At 37.4% G+C, this 19,503-nt stretch overlaps 1 protein-coding gene across 3 annotated transcripts in view; it reads right to left on the bottom strand.

The window, feature by feature from the left end:
• Positions 1–4,086: 4,086 nt before the first annotated feature.
• NNT (nicotinamide nucleotide transhydrogenase) overlaps positions 4,087–19,503 on the bottom strand; it is a 100,850-nt gene continuing 85,433 nt past the window's right edge. For all 3 annotated transcript variants that reach the window (XM_041747988.1, XM_041747989.1, XM_041747986.1), the window contains 3 exons: positions 8,569–8,687; positions 7,217–7,332; positions 4,087–5,488 (listed from right to left, as the gene is read on the bottom strand). In XM_041747988.1, coding sequence (XP_041603922.1) covers positions 5,339–5,488; positions 7,217–7,332; positions 8,569–8,687 — 385 coding nt within the window. In that variant the 3' untranslated portion in view covers positions 4,087–5,338. The remainder of the gene's footprint in view (positions 5,489–7,216; positions 7,333–8,568; positions 8,688–19,503) is intronic.

The raw sequence follows: 19,503 nt of genomic DNA, 5'->3' as shown, positions 1-19,503 counted from the left end.
ATTCTGCATGAGATGCATTACAGCAAGGACCAAAGCAGTCCAAGTACCCTAAAATTCTTACGTGTAGAATAAGATTTTCATAAGATTTTCTGTTATAGCCTTTGAATGTTCTATTGGTTTCATTTGCAGTGATGATTCTAATCTTTATATGCCCATGTTTCCAAGTTACTATAATTATACCCAACACTAATGAAGCAGTTATCCCCAATCAGACACAAGGGTGTGGACCTAAAGTATGTCTAAGCTTTCATGCGTATATATACCCCAATGGGACAAAACCACAGAGTCTGCTATAATTTGCAAGAACAAAATTTTCCATGAATCAGTAAAGCCCTGAAAGCTTTAAAAGGCCTTTTCTAGGGATGCCTGGGTGGCTCAATGGTTGAGCATCTGCCTTTGGCTCAGGGCATGATCCCAGGGTACTGGGATCAAGTCCTACATCAGGCTCCCACAGGGAGCCTGCTTCACCTTCTGCCTGTTTCTGCCTCTCTCTGTGTGTCTCTCATGAATAAATAAATGTTTTAAATCTTAAAAAATAAAAAATAAAAAAACTTTTAAAAAAGCTTTCTAGAAGGAGTGATTTCTGAAGCAGTGTTCCAGGAAACTCAGAGAGGAATGACAAAACATTCTAAGATAAAGCCATGACACTCTGTTTCATCCCTCTGCAGAAGTTATCTCCCTCCTGCCATAATAGAAGACAGTCAGACTTTCTCTGATTTCTCTGGAGGTTTAGAGGTGCCCTTTCAGTTCAAACCCAGTTGTGTGTGTATAGTAGAAGACTGGAATCACAAGGCCTGGATAGAATTAACCAGGCACAGACCCTGCTACATCACTTTACCTCATGGAAGGTGCATGCCCTAACTGGGAGAAAGAAAGGGAAAAAAGCCAGGCTGGCTGTTGATGGCAGTTCACTTTGGAAATGGATGGCTTTTGGAAAATCAAGGTCCATGGGGCACCTGGGTGGCTCATGGCTCAGTGGCTGAGTGTCTGCCTTCAGCTAGTGCGTGATCCCAGAGCCAGGATCCAGTCCCACATCAGGTTCCCCACAGGGAACCTGCTTCTCCCTCTGCCTGTGTCTCTGCCTCGCTCTTCTCTCTGTATCTCTCATGAATAAATAAATAAAATCTTGAAAGAGAAAAAAGAAAAAAAAAAAGAGTATCAGGTCCTGAAAAGGGCTAATTTAGATAAAAGTTCACTGGCTAAATCTAGTTCTACACCTTACTGGAGAAGTTTCCAAGTTTTGTTTTCCCTGTAGTAAGCCAAATCCAAAGTAGGGTGTTGTACTATGTGTTGGCAAATCGAACTTCAATAAAAACAAATTTAAAAAATAAAACCACCTTCAAAAAACAAACTAACAAACAAAAAACAAAGTAGTGGATGGGGGGAAAAAAGGTCTCATTGTAATTTCTGAACGGTCCATTTCATGGGTTTTTACTATTCCCTATATATCAACTCACATGGCTGCTGCGTTTTTCATCTTCCCAAAAGCAACAGGAAGGAGGAGGAGAAGGTTCTTAGATCTTCCTATTCTGTCTTTACAATAGAGGAAAAAGGAACCCCCCCAACCCCTTACCTGAAGTTCTCACTTCTTTTTTCACATCTCTCCATTGTTGGGGAAAGGAATTAGCCACCATCATCCCATGTGCCACCTGCATACCCCAAATCCACACCATCTTAATTCTTCTCAGTCTGTAACCACTTCTACTCCCCACCATTCTATGGCTTCAACACATACTTCCCCCAAACTCACCGTCCCTAGCTGAACTGGATCCCTCTTCCCCCACTCCATTCCAGTACCTTTGTGTCCTCAAGGACCCACACAACACAGCCCAAGCACCCAGATCTCTAAAGGTCTGATTTGGTCTCAGAGTGAAATTTGAAATATCCAGGGGCAAAGTGGACCCTATATCCTTTAGGCTATCTTTTCATTCATATTATTCTTCAGAAATAGGCTTTTGGAAAGAATTGGAAAGCAGAGTTCAAAGTTGTGATCTTTGGCCAGAATATGAAGTACAAATATTGTATATAGAATGAGGCAGTCATATGCTTTCACAACCCACATGACAGAGATGTAGTATCACCCCACTACTTACAGTTCAAGCTTTTAAAGTTCTCCATAATCATAAGCTGCCCTTTCTCTACCTAGCCAATATGGTTTTTCACTCTTCCCCAAATAAACTATCTACTAAGACCCAAATATCTTTTTCTACCACTATCTTAATCATTATACGTCAGTTTCAAATATTCAACATTCTAATTACTATCTCATCATCTATATTGCTATTTTATCCAAAAGATTTCCAACCAGAATTACAGTATAACAGGTAAATGTCCATATAACCATGTAAATGGTAAACAGTTTAATTCCTTAGCCCATAACTACTAAAAGTTTAAGAACAGCAATCTTAAGTGCTTCAAAAACTCAACTGTTAACCATTTCTGCTCCTTTACTAAACTAACCCTTTAAAATTTTCACTTAAAGTTTTTTTTTTCCTCCTTGTTAATTAAACTAATTCTTCTTTCCTTTAAGAATCTAAAGAGCAGCAGGAATATACAAGTTGCTGACACTGGAGTATAGAGTTTTCGTTGTTTTTTTTTCTCTTACCATTCTGACCCAATATTATTTGTTGGCAAACACTCTCAAAAACTGGCAAGAGCTATAAATTAGACATTTGAACTATTCTCCCCTAGCTATCCAAAAGACCTGTCCAACTTTCCAGTACTAAAATGCTTTAATTCACAAGACTTAGGCCTTCAGGGACTTGAAAATTTGCCTCTCAGTCAGATGAACACATGAGTTGAGTTATTAATTATACATAATAAGGCTCTGGGATAGGATAAATTGAACTAAACCCTAAAGCTGACTGATACATAAGATATCCCATATTTACGTTGGATGACAAAAGAGCAAAATCTAAAAAGTTAGGGCCATGACTTGGATGGAATCAAAAAAGCCAAGACCCATTATCCAGATTCATTATCAGATACCTAACGGTTACTCTCTGAGTCCATAAACGCCTGAAACGCTCACTGCAGAAAAAGATCAGTCCTCCCTACTCCAATCCCTATAAAAATGTAGAGAGTGAATGATAAAAAGATTTATATGCCAGAAAACTGTCCACAGTTAGACAGAAACATATAATGTACTAAAATCTATACATTTACTTATATACATTCTTTACTTAGATACAGAACTTAAACATAAACTCTCAACTTAAGACAAATAAGAGAAAATAGAGGATTATTGAAAAGGACTAAAAGAGACATCAACATTAGTATTTTACTACCCCCCTGTAATTTTTTTTGGTAACAGCCTGTGGGGTACAATGAATTTTTTTAATTACTTCTATTTTAATATCAATATATATACTGTGAGCAATACAAGAATACAAAGAAGTCATATCTTCCAGTTTAGCAGAGAAAAAGGCATCTATAAAATGGGTAGATGCTTATTTTTGTTGCTATTAGACTCCACTGTAAATAATCCAAGGCCACCAACCTTTAAGAGTATTAAGAAATTATGTATCAAAAAATCAGTTAATATTCTAACCAATAAAGTAAAGTAAAACCAACTGGACCATAAATTTTCAATTCAGTTCTTACAACTGGATGACAAAGGATTAGTGAGCAGCAAAGAATGAGGTCCTAACTTCTGAAAATACAGAAAAATACTATAAATAACAAAAAATAAATTCAAGTGTAATTATTTTTAGTTTAAGCTGAATGCAGGAATTATCTCAAAAAAAAAATCAAATCGCTGCTTTCCAGATATATCTACAACTACTTTGAGAAACGGAAAAGGACATAAATGAATATACTATTTACTTTTTTCTAATAGAGCTTTCATAATATAATTCAGATGAAATTACTAATACCGGAGATCCATTAGCAAACTGCATTTATCACTTAAAAATTAAAAAGAAGTGTTTTCTGCTTTAAAACACCTGTACATACACACACACACACACACATACACCTTAATCTCAGGCACAGCAAAACCGAAGCTGGTCACCAAACCAATAGGTACTCTGAGTTGTAAACTGAGTAAACATAAGCACTACAGTAAAAAAAATTTCACACCAGTTATTTCTTTTTCTGATTCAGAGATAGTTTTTATGTGTTTATAATGGTTTCAAGAAACTTAGTACCAAATTAGTTATATAGAGAGACAGATATCCCAAGTATCCATCATACATTCACCTGTGTAGAACTTTTGGCACAGTAGCAAAGTCACAAAGAAAATCTACACTTTTATTGCAAAAAGACATGATCTTTACTGGTGCATAAACAAAGAGGTAGCTAAAAAAAAAAAAATGCCACCATTTTTCTCAAATGTTATCAATTACAGAAGACCTCAAAACACATTCTGATTTGGAAAAAAAAAATTCTTGCCAACAGTTAAGAGATGGACTAATTTCATCGCTTTCATAGTAGCAAGTCTTCCCCAGATATTAGTTAACAAGCAGAACTATTCCCTTTATCCTTTTGTCACCAGAGATAATTGCTACATCTCTATGCAAACATGATGAACTCATTTTATTAGTCAAATAGTTGAATTACATTCAAGTGCACTTAATACAGTAATACACATTATAAATTGATTAAAATTCAAAAAAGATCTCTGATTGGAAATGGGATTTTCAAAAATACAATACTGATTTCAAATTACACGTTTCATTGGTGTCCTGATGAAACATACAAAGCAAATGATTTATTTCCAGCATTTCTGAAAGATTATCTAGTCTTTTAATGTATTAAAATAGAAGGCAGAAAATATATCCCTGAAACCTAGAATTGAAAGTACAGTTTGAAAAGCTGAAGCAAATTTGATATGGTTAATTCAGACTATGGTTAAATGGTAAGAGGATAGCTCAGGAGTTGACAAAAGTTTCAAATCAGTAACATCTGTTGAAAAAACATAAATGAAGGTAGCTGTAATGTTTACAGGGTCAGATTTTTCAGATCCACATATAGAATTTTAAGTCCTAAGATCCTAAAGACTTGATTTCTTAAAACCCAGCTGACTATTGAGGAAGAATTTTTAAAAATCCAAATGGATTATAACTAAAATGAGGCTGTTCTTTCTCCTTTTATAAAATACTTTTAGAATTCATTACACAACAACTATGCACAGAGGGACATGTAGAATTTTCCATCTTTTTTCAAAATTGAGGCATCACTTCTCCTGAAAAATCCCCGTTTGCTTTTTCTTCAGTCTTCCTTTTCTTCCAAGAGCTTTGCTACAGATGTCTATCAGCTGTATCTAATGATCCTTTATTTGCCTGTTCCCACAATGGAAAGAGGTGGCTTTGTCAGACCACAGCTTGGTCTTTAAATTTTACTTCTGGTAGGATTCTCTCACTTTTGCCTGCAGTGCATCACATGTCTTCTTGGCATCACCTAGAAGCATGGCCGTGTTAGGTTTGTAGAAGATTGGATTGTCCACTGCAGCATAGCCAACACCCAAGGACCTCTTCATAACGATGACCTAAGGAGCAAAGATGAAGGGAGAGAGTGAGGGTATTTCACAGACCTGACTAGGACATGATAGACATGCCAACACTGCCTTGCCCTAACTTTGAATAAAGCATGTACTACTACTAAGTACTACACAGAGACTTCTAAAATACACGAGGAGTAGTTTTTAAATGTATGTTTACACTGTATTAGCTTTAATTTTTTAAATGTGCCCATACTTATATCCACAACAGAAAAATCATGTTAAAAATACTTTATTGGGATCCCTGGGTGGCTCAGCGGTTGAGTGCCAGCCTTTGGCCAGGGTGTGATCCTGGAGCCCCAGGATCAAGTCCCACGTCGGGCTTCCTGCATGGAGCCTGCTTCTCCCTCTGCCTGTGTGTCTCTGCTTCTCTCTATATATCTTTCATGAATAAATAAAAAAATCTTTAAAAAATACTTTATTTATGAATGATAAAGATTCTGAGTGATTTTCTTCTCCATGCTTTTCTCTATAAAGATTGTGTAACATTTTCTAGTCAGAAAAATAAGCATCTCTCTCTGAATGGGCTTAAGAGAACAAACTGCGTGCATAAGCTCCTAGTACTCCTAGCATAAGCTTCTGCTACAAATCCTAAGATAAATGTAGCTGAGTGGGGAAAATGGTATGATTCTTATTCCATCACTTTAAAGTGTATCAGAAGGTTCCAAGACCAAAGCCCAAAGAGCAATCGAGCCCATCACAAGACAGTACTAATAACTGATATTATGCTCCTACAAAGTAAAATGGAAGAATTAAGCCCATCTCACACACCGGTGTATTATACTCACTTGCAATTACATGAATTATGGATGGTGCTAATCAGTTAAATATCAAGTCAGTTCTCAAGGCAATGAAAAACCTTTCTATGGTAGTCTAGGACATGCAATCTATCCAAAAATGGAAGCAGTTTAAATTTACTCACACTTCACACAGCCTTAGTACAGTAATACATTCTATAAACTCTCAAATATTGATGACCAATGCAATAGTTTTTCATCTACACATGAACAAGTGCACATCACCCACCACAAATGTCAAGCTCACATATTTATAATAAAAAAAAAAACAAAATTAAAGGGAAATGTACATAATCATGACTATTAAAATGCAGATCTGACCTGAGAGCAGTAAAGATACCTGCCCTCTGCTGAGGCAGTGGATGTGTACAAGCCTGAGTTCTCTATAACCCAGCAGTTAACTTCCACAGAGGTGATGTGCATGAGCAGGCCTTGCTTCCTTATGCCATGTTATAGTTTGGATTTCCAAATCACCTTTCTTCTAGACACTCCATAACAACAACAAATTCCCTTTCAAAAAAATTAAATGAAAAAAATGTGCTCGTCTCCATATATGAAGGCGATGATACTGACTCACTGTTCCAGAGGGAAGCCATCTGCTTCACTGGACTCTATCTGGAAGCCAGCCAGACTCATTCCAAAAACTCACAGTTTTTTTTTCAGCTGTGGTTACAGATTTTGTTAATCCACCCAGATAATATCATCTAGTTCTAATGGTGAGCAGGGCATTCTCTTGGGTTCTCTGGTGATCACCAAATAGACAGAAGCTGGATAGAGAGAGCTAGGCACTACCCCTGCTCTAGCTCCTAGTACTCCTAAGAGGCATCAGCATTTCTCACCAAGTGAACCAGGACAATTCTGTGTGCATGTTTTAAGAGATACTTGATTGTTAGAATGAAACACAAGTCTGAAACTTTACCTGCTTTGATTTCCAGACCTCGAGGACTGGCATGCCTGCAATAATAGAGTTGGGGTCTTCTTGAGCTGCTGAATTCACTGTGTCATTAGCTCCAATCACAAGGACCAAATCAGTGTCTACACCATAAAGGAAAAAAAAAAAGAGAAAATATAAAACTCAAATGGGTCTTTTTCATTTTTTCCAGGCAAATTATAGTGATCTGGACTTCTGGACTCTGAAGTAACAGTAACAGAAGCCAATATTTATAGGACACACACTTGTGCCAGGCACTGTACAAAGAGCTTGATTATCGGAGAGGCTCAGTAACTTAGCAATGCCACACAGCTAAAAAGCAGTAGGTCCTGCATCTGAACCTGAGCACCCTGACTACAGCTTGCATTATTATACTTCCCCTCCCCTCAATGGATCTGCCTAATCTAACTTTACAGTTTTTTATTATCTCAAAATGATCTTGCCAGTTATAAGATTTGCATCCCATTTTCATCTTTTAAAATAACCGCATAGGATGCTATTTGATGTCTAAAAGAAAATGGTCTAAGAGTCTGTACTGTATTAAAGCTGTGTCCATAATTCCTGGAACTGGCAGGTTTCATACATAATTTAGCAACAGTGAAATCTGAAAGGGGGCATAAAATTTAAATGGCCCAAATTCCCTCTTTAAGGACTACAATATAAATTACCTTAGAACTTTGCCAAAAATGCCATGTGAATGTAGATATACATACAACTTCATTATTTTCCTCTAATAAACAGTATTTTTTTAAGTTTACAGTGGATACTTGCCAGAGGGAACTGGTTTAATTTTAACAAATTGATCTTGAGCCAAATGTCATTAACATTCAACATCTACCCAATGACAGCCGTAACGCACAGCACCTTAACCAGTGAAATCCTAGTACTTTAAGAGAAAACTACTTTATTGATAAGGAATTGGTACAACTGGAAACCAGTAAAATCTCAGATGTCAACAAGAATTAGGCATTAAATTGTCAACAGAAGCAATTTTACAAATGTGGAAACTGAGGCTGAGTATCTAGCTCCAAAAGTGAGAGTCAGAACTCAGGTCCCAGGCCAGGTCTCTTCAGAGTCATCCACAACGAGCTCCACTGCCTCCCAAGATTTTTACCACCCCCCAATCTCCTCATAGGCACAAAACTACCCATGCCGCTCACAAACCAGTTGTACCTTATTCCATTGTCTGTCATTTATTTAACCTCAACTGCACACCTACTAGGAGCAGGTTACTCTTCATCTGACTAGGAGGTCTTCAGTAATCCCACAATCTATGTCCTAAGACTGGCCTCACTTTATTCAGACTAAGAATAAACTTCGCCATCGCCCCCACAACTTACCTGGGAAATCATGGTTGATCTCGTCCATCTCCAACACAATATCATATGGCACCCCAGCCTCCGCCAGCAGCACATTAAGCTGACCAGGCATCCGGCCTGCAACTGGGTGAATTCCAAACCTAGACATGAAACAAATGAACAGCTGTCCTTACATGATGGGCCAAAATGTACAGAGACCCCAACATCACCTCCAAATCTGCACACTTTGTTCTTGGCGCCTCTGCTTTTCCTGGTACTATCTGATCTCTACATGCAGGGCTCAAACTAGTCCAGATATATGATCAATCTACAAATATTGAAGTTGGAGGTTTAATCTCTCAGTATACACAAATGATAACTCCTCTCAAAAAGTAAGTGTAACCTTAGAACCTGACTCTTCATAAGTTTTAAGTACAGTGAATTTCCAACAACATTAATAAATAATATCACCTTACATTTAATAAGCATTATGTTCTCTCATGATACTTTCTGATAAATCTTGCATCTTTAAAAACTTATGTAAGACAGCCTGGAATTAAACACTTGCCATGAAAAATCAACATTATTCCATCAAAAGCTGACTCCACATTCAACTTTAACCTCTACATTCAAAACTGGAATAAAATATTATCGTGTACAGGAGTTAAAGGCCTGCAATCTTGCAGAGGATGATATGAAGCATTACTCCACTCCCAGGAGAAATGTGATAGCAACATGCTAAAGAGAGAGTAATACACAAATCAGAGTTCCACATTTTTATTAAGGCAAAATAAATCAAAGCATTAAGCAATTTCTTTCAACCACCACCATAATGAGATCTTTGGAGTCATTTCATACAGGCTCTTGCCCCCCGTATTGATCTGTTTTCTCAAACTAGGCACAGTGCTTGATACATAAGAAAGGCTAAATGACAGAGAGAGAGAGAGAGAGAGAGAAAGGGAGCAAGAGAGAGAGAGAGAGAGAATCCAGCAAAGAAACGCATGTTATAGTGGTTCTTGGCAGGGATCCATCCAACCTCAGCTTAAATACTTTCCATAACCAGAAACTTATTCCTTCCTGAGGTCTATTCCATTACTAGACAATCCCAATAATTACATAAAACACACACATACATTCATATTCAGCCAAAGGGAACCCCATCTCATTGCTTTCCAAGGTCTATAGATTTGCCACCTGGAGCCTTAATGAGTCTATTCCCTCTTTTATATGTGGACTCCTTTGAGCTAGCCTAGGATGCCTACTAAGCAAACATCCTCAATTCTTTCAACTTTTCAATGCTGACAGGACCTACTGCTGTTCTAGTTGCCTGTTTCTACATTGTCAACATCCAACTCAAACCTCAGTCCTCCAAAGTGAACACAATACACTGGATGTGATCTAGATCCATAAGGCACAGCAAGAAAATCATATCCAGAGATCTCTCGTTGACAATCCCTAAGGCTGCATTAGCATTTACAGCCACCACAACAGATTGCTGGCTCATATAAAAGTTATGGTCCTTTAAGATGCCCTGTTATTTTTCACAGTAACTGCTGCCAAACCAGGCCTCCTCGATTTTAACACAGGTCCTGCTAGAAAGAGATTAAAGCAACACAGGGATTGACCCCTCCCAAAAAGCAGACCTGAAAAGAGCTTTAAAGGGGCCACTTAGGGGCACCTGGGTGGCTCAGTGGTTGAGCATCTGCTTTTGGCTCAGGTTGTGATCCCGGGGTCCTGGGATCAAGTCCTGCATCAGGCTCCCTGCAGGAAACCTGCTTCTCCCTCTGCCTATGTCTCTGCCTCTTTCTCTCTCTCTATCATGAATAAATAAATAAAATCTTTTTTAAAAAATGGCCATTTATATTGCCCAAATAGCTAATAAGTGATTTTCTACATCTTTAAAAGTGATAATGAAGAGCCTAAATTAGTGGGGGTCTTACAATTAGGGGAAAAAAGACATCAAGTGACAAATATTGTCTTTTACCAAATTCACTCTTATATCATCTTCCTTCTGGGATCACTGAATGTTCCTAAACAACAATTTATGTTTAAAAAAATAAAAAACAGAAATCTCATGTTAAAAGGAAACAAAACAGTTACTTCTAAGCAGTTATACAACAGATAATCATTTTATTTTTCCCCTTTATAAAATATATTTTCCCAATTTTCTAAGAGAATATACTTTTATAGGGGGAATCAAACCATGTCATCAAACTTCCAAGGGATAGGAGGACAATCAGATCAATGTCCTTGGCCCAGCAGGATCCTCCCAGCTTCATAGGCACCAAAGGGAATAGAATGTACATTTTTTATGGTGGAAAAAAATTAACTTCATTTAAAATGAGTTAACACTTCATGCTGTTATATGGTTATACATTCTACAAATGGGTTTTCATATATTATTTCATTCTACCTTTAATCATCTTTAAAAATCTCCATCAAGGAGGGGACGCCTGGGTGGCTCAGCGGTTAAGCACCTGCCTTCAGTCCAGGGCGTGATCCTGAAGTCCCAGGATCGAGTCCCACCCACATCAGGTTCCCTGCATGGAGCCTGCTTCTCTCCCTGCCTATGTCTCTACCTCTCTCTTTGTCTCTCATGATTAAAAAAAATAAAATCTTTTTTAAAAAATCTCCATCAAGAATAGAATGTAGACCAAATGACACAAGCCCAGTCCTCAGTTAAATAAACAAGGCTATAGAGCTGTATTCCTGTATCTAACAAAAAGAAGCAAGAATGTAGATAAGTGGGGACTGGCATATATTTCGGCACAATGGCTAATGCTGGCTCTTCATGATAGGCTAATGCAGTTTGTCCAACGTTTTTAGCACATAGTTAAGCTGGGATTCAAACTCAGAGGTCTTTCTGCCTCAAGAATCTGAATGTTTAGCTATTACGTAATATAGTAGTAGAGTCAAGCAATTGAGAGGTATTTTTGATTAGTTAACAGCTCTGGTTTACTAGTTATATCGATGTTGGGCCGACTCTCTCTGTCTCAGTTTTCCCACAGAATAGTAACCCATTATTCCTATAAGCCCACATCCTACCAAAGGCTAGAGAAAATTCTGCATAGAAGAGGCTTGAGAAATATTTGTTTATCTCTGCTTGAATGAGTGAAATAAAGAGTTTCGAAAATTCAATTCACAGTGTTCTTTGAGAATAATTAAGAGCCCAGAAAGTTTCAACAATGCTATGAGCTATAAAACAAAAAATAAACATTTGAGTGAACAAATAGACATAAAGAGAAAAATAAGTCTCAGTATGCAAAGTATTGACCACAGTGTAACACCCAGCACCTGCTGAAATGCTGAATGCTTGGGAAGTTGATTCTGAAAAATTACTAAGGGTGGGAATTAGAGATTACCTGGACAGAAAGAACTATTTCATCTCTTTCAACTACTTCATCATCTTTCCCCTCAGTAGGCTAGCTGTAGTTTTATTCTAGTGAAAATAAAATTAAGGGCAGTCATTAGTTCATTCCAGACCATTGTCACCCAAACTCACCACCTTATAAGGTTTTCAGTCTTGTTTTGTTTTTTTAAGATTTGATTTATTTATCTACTTATGACAGAGAAAGAACACGCGCATGTGCACGAAGGGGGAGGTAGGGGCAGAGGGAGAAGCAGACTCCCTGCTGAGCCGGGAGCCCCGTACAGGTCTCCATCCCAGGACCCTGGGACCATGCTGTGAGCCAAAGGCAGACACTAACCAACTGAACCACCCGAGCATCCCAGGGTTTTCAGCCCTTCAACCAAAAACTCTTTCATCATTTTGGAGACTATAACAATTTTCCCAAATTTAACAATTTGACACTTGAGTAAAATTTCAAAATGTTCTCTGAAAACAAGCTTTCTTTTGAAACGAGATATTGTTATCTTAATATCATACTCTATACCAATCCAGAGTTTTCAATCAATCTGAAAAACAAAAGTAATGCAAAATACTGACAATTTATGTTCCTCCTCTCCCTGGGGTAATGCAAGCTGTATTCAGTACTGTGGCTCTTTTCAAATGGCCTCGGAACAAGCATTTCTGCAATGTCAAATGGACTCTTTGGTTGAGGTACCTATTTTAAAATTTTAGTGTTTTTTTATATGATTTATATATAAAAATTTCAAAAAAATTCTCCAGGAACCAAAGTATATGCTCAATAAATGGGGCTTGTTATTACTGAACCTCAAATATGAATATAAATATCATTTTACTACTTCAATAATAATATAGTATTTTAGGGTGCCTGGCTGGCTCAGTCAGAAGAGTATGCAACTCTTGATCTTGGGAAATGAGCTCGAGCCCCATGATGGATGTGAAGAGACAGAGAGAGAAGGAAAGAATAATAATATAGTACTTTCAGCATGACTATAAAAAACAGACCTAGAAAGCACATTATATTGAAATAACTAAAATATACTCCTAAGTCTGCTGCTTGCATGACTTCAGAAAAAGACAAGACATGATAAGTGGAAGTTTCAAAGGTACTTGATTTTGTGAACAAGCACCAGAGTTTTCGAATCAGGACTTTCAACTTTTTCTTCTATGGTGAGGATGGCTGAATCATCCCTTAGGTTCATGTATAATAACAGAAGCAGTAAAGAAAAGATAAATCAGACTTAGAGAAGGTAAATCTCACTTAAGTGTAATAAACCATTCAGATTAAAAAAAAAAAAGGAAAGACTGAATTTGTGTAATTGCAAAAAGTAAAAAAAAAGAACAGAGCACAAAGCAAAATAAACACACAAAAGAGAGTGACAAGGATATGTGGCTTTTAAGGGACACATGACAATAAAGTATGTAAGAATAATTCAAACATCAAAATAAATAAGGACAGTAATAAAAATTTCAAAAACAATTTTAAAAATATGGATGGTAATAGATTATAACTCACTGGAGAAAATGGGAATTCATGAGTCAAGACTGATGACAGATTCATAAATTGAAAGGGAGGCAGGGAGGGTAGACAGTCCACTGATAATGTGGTGGGATTAAAACCACCATTTTGTAACCACCATACTAAAGACTGGCTCAGATAAAAATCATCAGCACATGTTCAAACTAGGGAGTAAAGCCTGATGAGGAACAGGATATTTGCAAGATCTTAGAGAGCTCAAACTAGTTTGTCCCTGTTCCCATACCACAACAGGGATACTAAAAAAAAAAAAAAAAAAAATTGGGGGTACCCAGGTGGCTCAGTCAGTTAAGCATCTGCCTTTGGCTTAGGTCATGCTCTCAGGGTCCTGGGATGGAGTCCCACATTGGGCTCTCTACTCAGAAAGGAGTCTGCTTCTCCCCCTGTCTCTGCCCCCTCCCCTCTGTTCATGTTTTCTCTCTCTCAAATAAATAAAATCTTTAAAAAAATAAAGACTTCCAAAGAGAAAAAAAAAAAGACTTTCAGAGAGCTCCTTTACTGAAACCAGCCAATAAGAAGAATGAGTAGTTAGAAATAATTACCATCTGTACATTTTCATCAAGGAGCATTTGATTAAATGGACAGAGTCCATGTTTCTCTTTTCCCAGCTAATAGTTCCTTATAAATACCTAATAAAATGGATTACCAAGATTAACCAAATCTCAGCCAGGAAGAACTTAAATGGAAACCATTATTATGTATTTTAGTGCACTGTTTGGTATACACAGGTACTGACGGAGTATTTTAACTCCATGTTCTAAATATTGTATGGAAGACCTAAAGGAGTATGTACCCCAGTAAGGACAGAGATTCCGTAATTAAATTGTAGAGCTGGGATGTGTCATTGTTCAGTAATGACACAAGAAAATAATTAAAAAAAAAAAAACCTTGTCTTGAAATAAAAAATTTTAGTCTGAAAAAGCCATTTTCCTTTACGAAGACTCTTAGTAATATATGTAACATATCAAATCATATTATCAATCACTTGATATTCAATCAAAGTGAATACCAATTTATATTCCAATAATGTCAATTTCAAGCCAATGGCAAGATGGTTCTCTCACATTCATGAAAAGGTACTCTTACTTCTATCACTGACTAGACTCTAAGCAACTAGATTTAGTTCTGGCTTAAAAGGATCAGAAGGTAGTCAGCTAAGCTTCAAGAGAAACACAAAATACCTAATGACTTAGTAAATAACATACTCTAAGTACAAAAAGATCAACTGGCTTGAAAAATGGCAAAAGGTAAAATAAAACGGAAGTTGACCAAATGGTTCTCATTTTCATAAAGCAAAAGAAAATGGTCTTCAAATGCACAGAAAAGGATTGGAATTTTTAAAAAGGGGGGGGGGGGGATTTTCTGTTAACTATTTAAAAACAAATGCCCCAGCTGGAGAAAGTTTCTGTCTTCTTTTCTGTGGTCAGAGAGAAGCTCATTAATGTGAGCTGATGGACCAACCACCAGTTCAGTACAAAAAGGATTCAAGAGGGGATCCCTGGGTGGCGCAGCGGTTTGGCGCCTGCCTTTGGCCCAGGGCGCGATCCTGGAGACCCGGGATCGAATCCCACGTCGGGCTCCCGGTGCATGGAGCCTGCTTCTCCCTCTGCCTGTGTCTCTGCCTCTCTCTCTATCTCTCTGTGACTATCATAAATAAATAAAAAAATTAAAAAAAAAATTTAAAAAAAGGATTCAAGAGTATCTCCCATACAAACACAAAGAATGGCTGGCTGGCTGGCAGTGGACATCATCAAGATAGCTACGGCAGCTGAGATAGCCCTTCATTTAAGGCAGGATCAGGGTGGATTGATTAAAAGCAATGGTCTTAACCACTAGTAAGAGAAAGCAATGAAACTCAGGATTTCCAAAACAACTACAAGAACTGCTCTACCTCAATCCAATGGTACTAACTGCCACAAGTTACTCATTTGTGCTCCCCTGAAATGTTAATAACAAAACTTAAATACCAAAAATTTCTTCTTTCTCCCAATCTTATTGATCACCGATGTTTCCTCCTTCCCCCCGGTCCCAACCTCTTCCCAAAACCGGATTCATAAGACTTAAGAAAGACTTGGAGTCACTGCACTACATGATTTTTAAGATCTCTATTAGCTTCCTATTGCTGCTATAACAAATTACCACATATTTAGTAACTTAAAACAACACAAATTGATTATGTTATTGTTCTGGAGGTCAGAGCAGAACATCAGTTTTGCTGCACTAAAATCAAGGTGTTGGCAAGGCTGCACGTCTTCTGGAGGCTCTAGAGGAAAGTTCATTCCTTGCCTTTTCCAGTTTTTGGAGGCGGCCCCCATTCCTCAGCTCGTGGCTGCACCCTCTGACTTCTGCTCCATTGTCATTATGTCTTCCTCCGATTCTTTCTTATGACTTCTTCCATGACTCTGACTCCTTCCTCTCTCTTCTGAGGACCCTAGTGATTACACGGACCAACCCAAATAATCCAAGATAGTCTCCCCACCTCAAAATCCTCACCTTAGATCTACAAAGCCTTTTGCCATGTGAAGTAACATGTTCACAGGTTTGTAGGATAATAGGTAGAGTCTTCAGTGCCATTATTCAGCCTACCACAAGTTTCCTTTCTAGTCCTAAAATTTCATGAACCAGGGTTTCTATTTTAGCTGAATAAACAATATATACTGTGTCAATTACTTTTGGATTTCAATTCTGTATGCCTCCCTATTCCAATAATTTTTTTTTAATTTTTAAATTCATTTGTTTGTTTTTAACACTGCCCTCACTTATCTTTAATTGATCCATCTGGCTATCATCTTTATGCTTTAACTGACGTGTCTTGAGCCAAACTTGAAATCAAAGACTTCTAAATGTATTTGTTGTTATTGTAATATTTGATTAGCTACAGACTGCATAAAGACATTATTTCTGTTGAGCTAGTTGTGAAGGCTAAATAATCACAAAGCTAACCAATATGGTATGCCAAATATCCCAAAGGACAGATCATTTTATATCTGTTAGCATAATAATTTATTACACTAAACGTTAAGTCTCTAAGATTGGAGAAAAACACATGCAAGGCTCTTACAAGAAAATGCCAGTGTTTTGAGAGAAATAACAGAACACATTGAATTTGTAGAAATATGTATGTGCACATTGATAAGTCATTGTGAGTTTATAACTATTCTGGCCCATCTAACTGGCTAATCTCCAAAGTATGTATTAAAGTTAATTACAGCAGACATTGGTTTGGCCATGACCAACAATTTCCAGGAACTAATGGCCAAAGCTCATCAATGATCCAACATCATATGAAGAATATCCAGAATTTCAAAATGCGAAGCCCACTAGCCTTTTAGTTCTTCCCTTTGAGCCAGGAAAATCATCTTTATTGCACACATGCTTAACAAAGCAGAATCTGCTGTCCCTGTCCATAAGAAGATTCTACAGAAGGAAAATAAATACTAAAATGAGATTACACAAAGACTTTCCATGCTCCCAGAACGCTTTCTTGCTGTACCTCCTCCTTATGATGCATGGAACTTGTTTACATGACTGTGCTCGCCAAACTGGGAGCAACACTGAGTACAGAAACCATGTCTCCTTTATCAGTTCCTACAGCAATTGGCACTCCTTATGAGGACTCAAAGGGAAGGACGGAAGATACGTGTTTTAAGGAACACAGTGTGCCCAGTAAGGTATACTCATAAACCTTCTACATCTCTTTTTAGAGGAAGAATTTAAGGAAGTAGTAAAGAATAGCAGTGAAAGCTCTCGAGTGCTACTGCCCATATTCACAGCATTTGGACAGTTGGCTTCTTATGCCTCCCTTTACTCTGTGCCCAATGGGATAGAAAATAAACTTCTTCAAAGGATTATTGTGAGATTTTAGTGAGATACTTCATAGAAAGAGTTTTTTATACAAAGTACTTTAGACCAATGCCAAGTGCAATAAAACTTTAAAAAGTTAACCTGCAATGGTAATATTCTATTTGAGGACATTTGTGTAATATAAATGCTCCTGTATATTTTTGCAAATAAAGATACATTTTAACGATCATTTACATAAAAATAAATATACATTTTTACATTTAAACAAATGGTTTGATGTCAATGTTTTCTGAGTTGGTTTTCTAATTTTTAACCCTGAATTTCCAGTAAATACCAATGTAGTCCAATAAAAGCCAAAAGTTCTTTGTATTCACAACTACATCAAAAGACTAAAGAAATTATGGGCAGCCCCGGTAGCGCAGCGGTTTAGCGCCGCCTGCAGCCCAGGGTGTGATCCTGGAGACCCGGGATCGAGTCCCACATCAGGCTTCTGGCATGCAGCCTGCTTCTCCCTCTGCCTGTGTCTCTGCCTCTCTCTTCGCTCTCTCTGAATGAATAAATAAATAAATCTTTAAAAAAAAAAAGAAATTATATAGTCAGGGACACCCAGGTGGCTCAGTGATTGAGCATCTCCCTTCAGCTCAGGTTGTGATCCTGAAGTCTTGGGATCAAGTCCCAATCAGGCTTCCTGCATGGAGTCTGCTTCTCTCTCTATGTCTCTGCCAATCTCTCTCTCTCTCTCTCTCTCTCTCTCTCTGTGTGTGTGTGTGTGTGTGTGTGTCTCATGAATAAATAAATAAAATCTTTAAAAAAAAAAAAAGAAATTATATAGTCAATATAGACTGAGGCCAGCAATTGTGAATACTGGACTCACTGGGAACTTGGTCAGAACTAATATTCAGATATACACTTACTTGATAAAGTCAAATTTCCAAAACCATATTTAACCCTTCCACAGATACTGTTAGGCAAAAAAAGTATTGTTTTCTCACCTAACAGATTCAACAAAGGTCATCATTAAGATAATCTCTTTGCTTTAGAGCAAGAAAAATTTCAACACTTTTTTTTGCTATTTTCCTCTCTCAAATAAGAAAAAGACAGTCTTTTGTGAAACTCTAAAAAACTTTAGTAATAAAAACTAAGGCCTCAGTGTCTGATTAGAAAATAGACCCAGGCACAGTTCAAAAAAAAAGTGGAATAATCTACTCAAATAAAAACAACCCAACCTTCAGAGCCTCTTAAATTAACCAAGAAAGAATAAAAACAAATAAGAGTGTATACACAAGCTCTGTGTAAATATTGCGTGAATTGGATAAAACTCGGTAAAGAAGCAATTCAAAAAAACACCATACTTTTTAAGCTTCTTTTATAACACAAGGATATAAACCCCACTCTTACACTTTTTCGCAACTTCACATTTCATACACCACATGTTCTAAAGGGGACACAACAATGTGAATTCCCATGACCGTGGGCCATGGAGAAACATGTCCTAACCAGGGTGCGTTAGAGCAGTTGTTCTAGGACATGTGGGACTAGTAAAGAGTATAAAACATTCGCCACATGGATCCTACCACAACAGTTCACATAAACTACATTTTCCTTCTTGCATTACGGAAATATCCAGATTTGGTTCAGCAATAAAACATGAAGAAGAGCCAAGTAACCCAATTCAGCAATAAGCAAAGAAACTGCAGAGTCAACTGGGCCTTTTTCTAGTATTTAGAGTGTTTTCTCCATTTTCCAGCCTCTCACCATTAATAAATACTGCAGAGGATCTTCAGATCAAAAAAACACACAAAATCTTTTTATAACCTTCAACTATTTGGTCCTATGTTTTGCTAGTCACTAGCAAAATGTGTTTTTATACTTAAGATGTTCAAAGGGTTAATTTCCTTTCTTGTATTGTGTTTTATATTTTCAAATATACATTGACTGCATTTGGGAACTCTACCTTCCCAATACCATCTTCTCAAAGTTTTCCTAAATATGTTGTTCTAAGCTCCTAGGAAGCTGAAAAATTAATGAGGAAAAAGACCTAACAAAGGGAAATTTTTTTAAAGTTTCACTTGTTGAAAGCCTATTTATTCTTCCATTTTTAACCATAAACATTTAAAAATCAATAAAATCTTAAGAGTCAAAACAGAGGGCTGGAGCATGGGCATGGATGGCTGGCAGCTGCTAGTCAGCCCAAGAACCAGGCGGAGGGAAGGCTCTGGGCCTCACTCTGCTGTCCTGGAGCTGCTGCTCCCTCTTGCAGTTACAGACA

The sequence above is a fragment of the Vulpes lagopus genome, chromosome 3 (assembly GCF_018345385.1).
Source record: "Vulpes lagopus strain Blue_001 chromosome 3, ASM1834538v1, whole genome shotgun sequence".
Classification (NCBI taxonomy): Eukaryota; Metazoa; Chordata; class Mammalia; order Carnivora; family Canidae; genus Vulpes; species Vulpes lagopus.
This window is presented reverse-complemented; position numbering and strand designations above follow the sequence as displayed.